This window comes from Microtus ochrogaster, unplaced genomic scaffold (genome assembly GCF_000317375.1).
Source record: "Microtus ochrogaster isolate Prairie Vole_2 unplaced genomic scaffold, MicOch1.0 UNK13, whole genome shotgun sequence".
NCBI lineage: Eukaryota > Metazoa > Chordata > Mammalia > Rodentia > Cricetidae > Microtus > Microtus ochrogaster.
In genome coordinates, this window is record NW_004949111.1 from 2,816,516 (window position 1) to 2,828,343 (window position 11,828).

An 11,828-nucleotide genomic window follows, 5' to 3' on the forward strand; every position below is an offset into this window, starting at 1 on the left:
AAATCTATCGTTCTGGCTGAGGATTTATGAGGTTACCTTTAATCAGACCAAGTCTGCTGCTGAGGTGGCCCGTGCAGGCAAGGGCAATGTGAGCCTCGGAGCACTAGTGGCGAGAGAGCAAGCCCGCTCGCGCTCGGGCTAGGGTGCGGGTTTGACGGGCACTGGCGGCTAATGAGCTGCGCGGTGCCGGACGCCGGAGCGCGCTGGGCCGGAGAGAGCACGCAGGGAGTGGCGAGCAGAGTCGGCGGGTGCGGATAGCTTTTCTCCGGCAACCAATCTCACTCGCAAAGGCTGCACTAGGTTCCCCCGTGCAGCGCGGTGGCTGAACCCGGGACCCGCGGGGCAGCTGAGGCCAGCGCCCGGGTCCTGGTGCGGGCGCAGGAAGAATCTGCCACAATGTTGGAGCGCCAAATGAAGGCGGATCGAATTAATACAGGCCAATTGGTATAAGATGATACCACTTTAATATAAATAGCACACTCACGCAACTGAAGTTCCCGCGATGCCCAGAAACAGGAAACAGGAAGGGGTTCCCAGCGTCTGTGCACCCCAATTTATAAACATTTGCCTGAGGCCGTCCCGCCCCCAAAGGGCGGGCTCTCTCTACAAGTTCTACTTATAGCATTGAACTATTTTACTAGTTCAAAGTGCCACAGTCTACCGTATTCCTCCAAAATTGACATGATCAGGCTTGTTCACAGCAATAGTCCACTCTCTGGTTCTGTTACCAACTTCTTGATTCCTTGCCTTTTTTTTTTTTTTACTATTGTGATAAAATATCATGACCAAGGCAAGTTCCAGAAGAAAGAGTTTACCTGAGCTTATGGTTCTAGAGACATAAGAATCTCTTATGGCAAGAAGAGTGGTAGCAAACCGTGACATGGTGGTTGGTGTAGAGTGCTGAGAGCTCCATCTTGTAAACTACACACATGGAGCAGAGCAAACAAACTGGAAGTGGACTCTGGAAACTCACCCTCAGAGAAATACTTCTTCCAGTAAGGCCGCTCCTCCCAAACTTCCCAGACTCTGCCACCAACTGTGGGCCAAGTGTTTAAACACCTGAGTCTGTGAGGAATATTTCTCATTCAAAACATTACACTTAGAAATAGATGTGCTTCCGGATTGTTTTCTTTTGTTAATTGTAGAATATTGACATAGACTTTATTAAGTGAACATCCCTTGTCCAAATTGTTCCAAAGTTTAAAGTCTTTTGATTACTAACATGATTCTCAAAAGGTTTTGCATTTAGTAGCATTTACTATTTGAGGATGTAGCCTAGGCATGATCATGTACTGAAAAGTCAAAGGGCATTTGGAAAGATATTTATAAATACGTGCATGATAAACTGCATCTATGCGTTATAGTACATGGAGAAACTGATGAATGTAGTTGTTTTTGGAATTTAAAATTTTGTAGACTACATAGATTATTAACATGTGATTATATTTGTGACTGGTGCAATTTTGATATTATGAGGATGGGACAAATATCCCATAGGAGAAAACATGATAATGGGCAAAATATGGAGACTCAAGTTGATTAATTGAGTGGTAGAGATGCCATGTTTGAAAGCAGTTAAATTAGTATAGAGGGAAGATATTTACTTTATAAAGAGAAAGACTTTGAGGGAGGTAGGATTTAGGCTTGATAGTGGAAGGGCTACTGTTAGGTCTTAAACATTCAGTTAGCAGTTACTTAACAGACATTAAGTACAAGGAGTTGGGACCAGGTATTGAACAATAAGGCAGCTCAGAGAGAAGAGTTAATTTTCTGGAATAGGAATTGACAATGTAGGCTAGCTCAATGTAAGTCTGTACTATCAAGGTATCAGTAGACTAAAAATTCTTATTCTAGTAATAATTTTGGAAATGAAGCTTTGAGTGGAATAATAAATATTAATAGGAAATAGGAAACAATGTTGAAATTTTGTTGTAGATACCACAAAATAATAGGAAAATTGATGTGGCATACTTCCCACCACTTGACTGAGGTACCTCTGTCACACTACCAAGTCCATAGAGAACTTAAATGTTAATCTTCTGACAGATGCCATTAGTGAGCAGTTGCTCTGCTCCAGGTACAATGTTGGATTCTTTGCATGCAATATGTCAGTTTAGTTTCAGACCAAATTTGATAGTGGGTCCTGTTATTCCTGTATAGTGTAGGACTAGAGAAGAGAAGTACATGCATTCAGAATATTAATCAGTTGGGTTTATAGCTCTATCTGTTGTTGTTGATTTTACTGTGTTTGCTTTTAAAATATGATTCTTTTGTCTGCCTTAAATTCTCAAAAATGCTCGTGTTCATGATCTCTAATATCTTAAATTTCAAGCTTCATATTAAAATTTAACAGTATGTACCAGAACTTAAGACAAAAGGATAGAGGTGTAAAACTTGCTATGAAAAGTTGAAAGCAATAAGAAAAATGTAGCAGGTTAGAAATGTCAGAAGCATGATATTGATTATTATTATTATAATTTCTTATCAGTCAGGATTTGCATAAAGATGTTGAGGAAGCTGGTGCACTGCTGAAAAATCACGCTTTTGTGACATCCGCGGACTCCGTAGAGGCTGCAGAGGCTGCAGAGGCTGCTTGCCTGCCTACTGCAGATGCATCATTAAACACTAGGAGCTCTGAAACACTAGCAGAACAAACTCAGAGCAGTGAGCCAGAGAGTTCACTAGCAGTAAATGATGCTGAAGCAGCAGGAGAAAAAGAAAATCATAGTGATGATAAAGCTACAGAAGAAGAGCCAAGTGAAAATGTGCCTAAAGTACAAGACACCACAGAGCCACCAAAGAAAAATAGAATTTCTTACTCACAGATTATTAAAGAAGGCAGAAGATTTAATATTGATTTAGTATCAAAAGTAAGTACCTATTTTATACATCTTAACGTAGAACAATAATAACTTTCAATTGATTGAAAATAACATCTAGAACTCTTAAGTATACTTTTCTTCATTTTAGTTTTCGAATTATAAAGTTTGCTTTATATAAAGATAGTAAACAAAATTTTATAATTCAGTAACAAAATAGGTTAAAATACATTAAAATGATATTATTAATATGCTTAACTGTACTTTTAAACTATACTAAATATTTTGAACATGAAGAATGCTTTGTATAGGGGCAGGTAGTTCATCCTAATATTCTAATTCATGGGCACTATGAATTCCATCAGAAGAAAAATTCTATTCAGTTTGTGTTAAAATCTCATGTTCTTTGCTATAAATTTTATATAAATGCCCCTAGCCCCTATAAAATTTAGCCTCAATATAAATATTCAGAATAAACAAATGCATTTTTGAAAACCATATGGTCAGGTTTGAAGACACTGGGCCATACCTCTCTGCTGGTGCCAAAGGATGTGAAAAATGCTCTTGTCTTTGCTGGTGTTTCCATAATTAGCTCTAATGTTAGCTCCTTGTAACTTCTGATGCGGTTTCTGGATCATGGGAGGCTTCAATACTGCATTGGGTTCATAAGAAGCAAGGCTGATTTTGTTCAAATTAATAAAATATCCAGTCAAGCTTGCCATAAAGGGTGTGATAAGAGAAAAGGAAGGAGCAATTCATGCATCTCACGTTTTGCTGAGGATATCTGTTATGCCTGTTTGCTTTGAACTTAGTGTGTGGAAATATGAATATTTCCCTACATAAAATATTATACTATTCAGAATAGTAGATAAATAAATTTTCATTACATAATTATTTCCAATTAAAAACTATTCTAAGTAAACTTATTTTTCTCAGTTATGAAGCCAATGTGCCAAATAGAGAAAAAGTGTTTAATAGTGATTCTGATTATTTGAGTGTAATTACAACGTTGTTTCATATCTCATCAATGTGAAATTGCCATGGTAGATTACTTATGGGGCATTGAAAAAGAGACTTATGATTAAATATGGTACATATATTTTTTTCCATGTTTCAGAAACTTATGTCTAAGATAATTTTAGTTGAAATTTGTTTTTATTCTTCAGTGGAAACTGAAATTCACTTGTTTCAAGTTTTATTTGACTTAATAAGAATGAGTTTTTGGTCTATATAAATATTAATTTATATAATTTGCATCTCGTGATGGAGTGTTGCATTAGAAATAATTATTTTTTAAAGAACTGAAATACCACTTTATAGTTAAGACTTGTTATTTTAAAAATAATGTAAAGTGTATCAGTTTTGTAGTGTGTTAGGAATGAGTTAATCAAATAACATGGCATATTTATTTAGTCAGAGTATTTGGATTAATGCTTAAAAATGCCACTAACTTCGGTTGGCATAATTCTTACCTAATATTTATAGTTTACAACATTGTACATAATTTATATTGATTTTCAGATTATCTTCCTAGGTGCTCAAATTATTGAAATTAAAATTTTGAACTGTCACATTTCTTTGTATAGTCAAACATTTTATTTAATTTTTCTCTAGTTATTATGGAAGCATCCTTTATCTTTTTAATTTTTTGAGTTATAGAATATAAATATAATGATCATAGGAAGTAGCCAAATATATATTTATACATGATTGAATTTCAAACATGACTGATAATACTGTATAAAGTTTTATTGTTTTCCTCTGTGGTATTAATTATGAGGTAAGGCAAAAGATTAGGTCAATGCTTCACATACATATCAATAGTAAAATTGTTCACTTCTTGAAATGGTCATATTATATACTTAGATTTTGAGGGGCCTAGAATTTGACTCTGTTATGGAAATTTATCACAAATCCATGTGATGCCATTTTGTTTGCTTTTATTGACTTGTCTATATTGTTAGCATGGGGTGCTCCACTGTACTCATCTTATTATAACCACTGGCTCTATTTTCTGAAGTATCATATCATTCAGATGAGAAAGATATTTCAGAAGGAAATACAGTGTTCTGTTGGTGTACTGTGTGCAGTGTGACCTTGTTAGCAGACCCGAGATTTCATAACTAAACACATGAACATTTCTGTAATGAAATTCATGGATGTTCATATCCAGACAAGACTAGAAGAACCATTTAAGAGTTCAGGCTTTACTGCCAGAACAAGTTATAGAGAAAGCTTTATATTATAGAATTTTTTGGTTTCAATTTCAATAATGAACTGGGATCATTTAATGAATTATTTGTATAATACTTTTACATTTAAAAAACATGTAACTTCAATTCTAGCAGGTGTATGTGTTTGTGTGTGTGTGTGTGTGTGTGTGTGTGTGTGGTAGTTGCCGTTTTCCACTATTTTGCCTTTGATGGTATCCTCTCAAACACTTTCTACCTGCAGCTTCTCTATTCTCGGGGATTACTAATTGATCTTCTAATCAAATCAAATGTTAGTCGATATGCAGAGTTTAAAAATATTACGAGGATTCTTGCATTTCGAGACGGAATTGTGGAACAGGTACTGTACCGCTCAACTGTGTCAGCCAAGTTACTACTACTCATTTAGAAAAAGAACAAAGGACTGTATCTGTTTTCCTAGTAAGGTAGTTATTTCCATCTTTGCATGGTTGTTTATAAATGTAAATACAAAATTTGCTTCATTAAGTTTCCTGTGATATTTTTGAACATTTGTTCCCCAGGTTGATTGAATGTTGAGGAATGCTAGTTTCAGGCAGCAGTACTATATTTGAATTGTCATTTGTTCCCTATTATGGGTGACATGTCATTGGCCTTTTAATTGCATGAAGAACAACTTGGCAGAATTAAGTAACAGAGCTCTCAAGTTAATTAGCTCTGTAGTTAACAGAGATGCTATTAGAGCTGATGAAAAGTGACAGGAAGCAGCCAAAATGGAATGGAAATGATAACCTTGTAATGTGGAAAGGAATACAAAGTATAATGTGGAATATTTGTGTGATTAGCAGGCATTTTCAAATCATTTTTACTTTCAAATCTTTTCAGGTTCCCTGTTCTAGAGCAGATGTCTTCAATAGCAAACAACTTACTATGGTAGAAAAACGAATGCTAATGAAATTTCTAACATTTTGTATGGAATATGAAGAGCATCCTGATGAATACAAAGGTATTGCTTTTCATTAACTTGGGTTTTCTAATTATTTGTGGTTTTAATTTTAATATGCTTCCTCAATTTGGTAAACAATTGATTATTCTAAAATATACTCTAACTCTACTATATCCAGTAAGTTAGCCATAGTGACATGGTACTATTTAAATTCAATAAAAAAATGCTGAAAAGTTCATTCCTTCAGTCATGCTAGCCATATTTCAGTTTGTGTCTAGTGAGTATAATGCAGATATTTTCAACATTGCCAGAATGTCATGCCAGACTCCCATTTCTATTCTTTGTAAATTAAGTACCCTGGTTAGCTGATTACTTAATCTGTGTGTGTATGACACTAGGAATTGAGCATAGGACATTGCTTATGTGATAAGACCTATTAATTGATTGTTGATATATCACATTCTTTTTTGTTATTTTATCGTTATTATTATCAATAATAAATTTGTGTAGATGTCATTTTTTAAGAGTACGTTCACTTGAAATATTGAGCCATTCATTTTGATTTACATAAATGATATGTATTGTATAGTGGAAACCTCTAGATTTAGAGAAGCTATGGTTTCCAATTAGTATTGTATTATTGCAAACTTAAGGACAGTTATTTTAGTTCGTTGAAAATTCATTTCATTGTTTTAGTGTCAGCTGCTTTTCAAGTACATGTGAGCTGGAAAATTGTGCAAAATTAAAATATTTTGTTGATAATTCATTGATAAAATTACACTGAGATTTGCATCATTGATTTGTTTTGACACAATTGTGAAGACCTAATTCTTGATAGCAAAGCCTCAATAAATACTAGGTAGTTCTTTCCAGTGCTTAAACTAAGAGTCTCTCAGTCAGTTAATTTCTGTTATTTTTATTAACTTATATTATTTCCCTAAAGTAATGTCCTTTGTTGCATGATTATTTCCTCCCAGTAGTAAAGCATTTAATTGTTTTCTGTTATGTAATGAAAGGATTAGGTTTATAGGGGTTCCTTATTATTTGAAGTGTGATTGTCAGCATTTTGGGTTCCAGGAGCCAGAAAGAAATTAGTTTCATTATTTTTAGTAAAAGTTTTTTTCTAGGTTTGAATGCAAAATATATATTTAAGAAAAGTAAAATGCAAAATGTAGCAGAAATCACATTTTTATTAGTGCATTTTATCAGTTCATTATATTTTAGCTTGCTTAATATTTTCACGTGTTGACATTATTCTATAGTTTAAATGCTAATGAATTGAGGATATTGCCACCCACCATAATTCATTGAGTTATTTAATGTCTTCCTAGATTTTTATATCAATAAAATACTAAATAAAGATTTATCATTTAAATTTTAAAAACTGTGCCATCAAATCATTTAGGATAATGAGGTTGTTTCCATATTTTGTTCTTAAGACCAATAGTCCAAAATGTAGTGATAATGACCACTTGTATTCTGTTTGAAGTCTCTAACAGATTTGGCTATATTAATTTGTGATGTTTCTAAATAGAAATTAAATTTGATTTTAATTTATAAAATTTCATTTTTCTTTTCATAGCATATGAGGAAACAACATTTTCTGAATATTTGAAAACTCAAAAATTAACCCCCAACCTGCAGTATTTTGTCCTGCATTCAATTGCTATGACATCAGAGACAACAAGCCATACTGTAGATGGTCTCAAAGCTACCAAAAACTTTCTTCACTGTCTTGGGCGGTACGGCAATACTCCATTTCTGTTTCCTTTATATGGCCAAGGAGAACTCCCTCAGTGTTTTTGCAGGTAAGTTAAGATTTCTGTCTTTTAAAAGAATTGTATGAATAACATGAAAATTAACCAAAGCTGAGCTTGGTGGTGCATCCCTGTATGCTTAGCATGTGGGGTGTAACGGCAGGACTGTTAGGAATTAAAGGCCACTCTTTTTTTTTTATTTTTATTTTAGATAGAATATAAACTATCTTTTTTTCATTTTCCATACCAATCCAGTTCCCACTTCCTCCCCTCCTCCCGTTCTCTTCTACCTACCCCCTCACTCCATCCCCATCCCCTTCTCAGAGCCGGTAAGGCACATTGCTTTGAGAAAGGTCCAAGGCCCACCCTACTATATCTAGGCTGAGCAAGGTATCTATCCTAAGAGAATTGAATCCCAGAAAACCAGTACAAGCAGTAGGGATGAACCTGGTGCCACTGGCCCCTCAATCTGCCCCAGCCATGCAACTGTCAACTACATTCAGAGCAACTAGTTTGGTCCTATGCTTGTTCTTTCCCAGTCCAGCTGGAGTTGGTGAGCTCCCATTAGCTCAGGTAAACTGTTTCAGTGGGTGTCCCCATCATGGTCTTGACCTCTTTGTTGCTCATATTGTCAGTCCTCCCACTCTTCAGCTGGACTTTGGGAGCTCAGTTGCTGGATGAAGGTTCTATGGTGATATTTAAGATATTCATCAGTCTGACAATAGGGCAAGGCCAGTTTGGGCACCTTCTCCTCTATTGCTTAGGTTCTTAGCTGGGGTCATCCTTGTGGATTCTTGGATATTTCTCTAGTGCCAGGTTTCTTGCTAGCCTCATAATGGCTCCCTTATTCAAAATACCTCTTTCCTTGATCTTATCTCTGGCCTTCCTACATTTCCACTATCCTATTACCTCAAGTTCTACCCCCTCCCTTCTCTCCTAGTCTTCCCCTTCTGCCCTCCCTGTTCTACCCACCCCTATGTTCCCAATTTTGTCAAGTGATCTTGTCTATTTCCCCTTTCCAGGTAGCTCTATGTATGTTTTTCTTAGGGTTCACGTTTTACTTAACTTCTCTATGATCATGAACTATAGGCTCAATATCCTTTGCTTTATAGCTAGTATCCACTTAAGAGTGAGTACATACCATGTTCATCTTTCTGGTTCTGGGTTTTTTTCATTCTGCCTTTTGATTAGTTTGGGTAAGGCTTTGTCTGTCTTGTTGATTTTCTCAAGAACCATCTCTTTGTCTCGTTGATTCTTTGTATTGTTTTCTTTGTTTCTGTTTTATTGATTTCAGCCCTCAATTTGATTATTTCCTGTCATCTACTCCTTCTGGGTGAGTCTGCTTCTTTTTGTTCTAGAGCTCTCAGGCATGCTGTTAGGTCACTAATGTGAGCTTTCTCCATTTTGCTATGAACTTCCCTCTCAGCAATGCTTTCATCCCCCTTTCTTTTATAAAGGCAGGCAGTTATTAAGTGGAGGGCACCAGGTCAGAGTCAAACCATGGTGTGTCAGATCTAAAGGAGAAGGGACTGGGACAAGGAGAGACCCTCCTCTCGAATGGTGAAGCAATTTACCTCTCCTGGGAACAGAGGGGTGCCTTACGATTTTTAGGTCGAGTGGGGACCAGGTCTTTTTTTCCCTTACCTGTCCTAGGATTCCCAGGACCCTGTCTTAGGTTGGGGGATGTCCTGCCACAAGTCACCCATCCTTGGAGCTCCTCAAATAAAAGGTATCTAGCAAGACCTAAAGTAAGTAGGTCTTTGACCACAGGGTACCCTGTCTTAGGCCATGTGGAGGGCGATTCTCGTCCTGACGCCATGCCATGTTTAGCCAGCCAGTACAGCCTCTGTATGATGTGCTGTTCAGGCGAGGACTCCATACTATCTCCTGTCATTGGGCCCCTGTGTCTATCATTAATGAAAAGACTGTGAGGAGCTCCTCAAACAAAAAATATAATTATATAATTTGGACATCAATAACTCCATCTTCCAGACAAGAAGAAAAGGCATTTTTCAAACCCAGTATTCACCTTTTAGTCTGGCCTTAGGTATCCTCCTTCCTAAATGCCTACTCCACATAAAATTACGTGTGCTGCCGGCCAAAAATTAGGGCAGTGTAAAAAGGATCAAAATCTAAAATTCTTAACATATGCATTAAACCCAAACATTTTACAGCGTGTGTCAAACCTTTCCCAACATCTATAAGCAGTTACAAATATCATTAGGTCAATTTCAGTAAGAGCACAATGACATACATTGTTGTCATCAAATACCACCAGTTCTAGTCTCTGAGCAACAGTGACAGGAACCCCAATCTTCCCCCTTCTTAAGTGAAGAGGCGTTAATATTTTAATTAAAATGAGTTTTGTGTCCCAAAGATTAAAACTGTCAGATGTTTAGTCTGCATCAGAAGCAGCTCAGCATTTGTGCTTCAGGGCAGGTTGGATTCCTGGATGAGGTGAATTGGATTCAGCTATCTGAAGCACATCTTGGCACTTATCTCAGCCAGGTCTCCCTGGACTCTCAAGGCAGTACAACACTCTGCAGAGTGGAGCAGCAGGTTCTGTTATCAGGCACTCCTCTCCTTGGGGGCAGGAAAGGCCGGACCAAGGACCTCTCCCCAGTCGCCTCTGGAACTCCTCTGTGGGGCATCTGCAGCCTCGACATCAGATCCAGATTTTATTTTCTTTCTGTGAAAAAAAGCATAAGCATATCCTCGACCCCAAATATACATACAGGTCGGGTTTTTCATAATGCATTGCAAGGGCTTTTCCACCTTGCCCTAGCAAAGGTCAGTTTGGTGTTATCGCGCCAGATCCGTTTGTGTCAGGATCTTTTGGCAACTTTTTATGAGTTGCTTTGAAGGAGCCTTGTTATGCTCCATAATTTTTTTTATTATTATTAACCATATATGCAGTTCTTTTATTGGAAAAGCCATTTGTAAAATTTGCATAAAATCCTTTAAGGGAATTTTGCTATAACATTAGTAAAATACAGTTGTGTGAATTTTAGCAATGATCATCTGGGAAAAGATTATTGTTTTTGCCTTTGAATTGAGCAAACACAATTGTCCAGGAATTAATCTTAAAATTATCAATGAATCTATTATTTATTATAAGAAACATTGATCATAGTCAATATTTTATCAAAACCCTCTCTCAGATGTTATCCTGTCCTTTTGTACCAGACAGGCTACTGTTTTAAATTAAGGGTTTAATATCTTAACTGGCAAAACTGAGAAGGTTTAGCCATAAACAGCATTTTTTATAAAATTGTTGTAGAACAAGTTTTACATTTAATATACATACTTGCCATAGCTGAATTATAATTAATATACTGTATTTGTTGATTATTGTATATTTTACCTGTTGATTTATGTTTTACCTGCTTGAGTACCTGTTAGGCAGCTTTCTTTAAGCTCTCTATTGGAAACTGTTTTTTAAAAGAATTTTACCTAGCGGCTCAAGGTCTCCCATAAGAGTATTATAATTAGGGCTTTAACCATTGGACATCCAACCAAAAGTTTGTAAGCTATCTTCCTCTTAAGTTTTAAGTCTGTCTTGTAGATAGGAAAATGGAAAAAGGAAGCATTTTAACTAATAATGCTGGCCTCATTAGACACCAACGTGTAGAAAAATGAAAATAGATCCATATCCATCTCCATGTACAAAACTTAAGTTTAAATGAGCCAAAGGCCTCAGCATATAAAAATTATGTTGAACCTTACAGAGAAAAAATTTTGAAGCACATTTTGCCACATCTCAAACACAGCCTCAGTGGCACAAACATTGTGAAAAACCATAAATTAGATCTCTTGAATTGAGAAACTTTTGTATAACAAGGCTATATAGTGGGAAAAGATCTTTACTTATCATAAACCCATTCCAAAAATATATGAAGAACTCAGGAAATTAGTTATTAAAAATTAATCCAATAAAAATACTTGTTATAGACCTAAACTGAAAACTCTCAAGAGACGAACCCAAAAATGACTGAGAGACACCTAAAAAATGTTTAAACATAACATCCTTTAGCCCTCAGAGAAATGCAAACCAAAACTCTGAGATTTTACCTTATCCTTGTAGAAATGACCAAGATTAAAAATTACTGCTAACAAT

The 11,828-nt window shown here is 36.1% G+C and overlaps 1 protein-coding gene across 2 annotated transcripts in view; it reads left to right on the forward strand.

Moving 5' to 3' along the window:
• Chm (CHM, Rab escort protein 1) overlaps positions 1-11,828 on the forward strand; it is a 175,270-nt gene that overhangs the window by 63,821 nt on the left and 99,621 nt on the right. For both annotated transcript variants that reach the window (XM_005366706.3, XM_026789034.1), the window contains 4 exons: positions 2,489-2,870; positions 5,274-5,390; positions 5,894-6,014; positions 7,537-7,762. In XM_005366706.3, the coding sequence (XP_005366763.1) occupies positions 2,489-2,870; positions 5,274-5,390; positions 5,894-6,014; positions 7,537-7,762 (846 nt within the window). The remainder of the gene's footprint in view (positions 1-2,488; positions 2,871-5,273; positions 5,391-5,893; positions 6,015-7,536; positions 7,763-11,828) is intronic.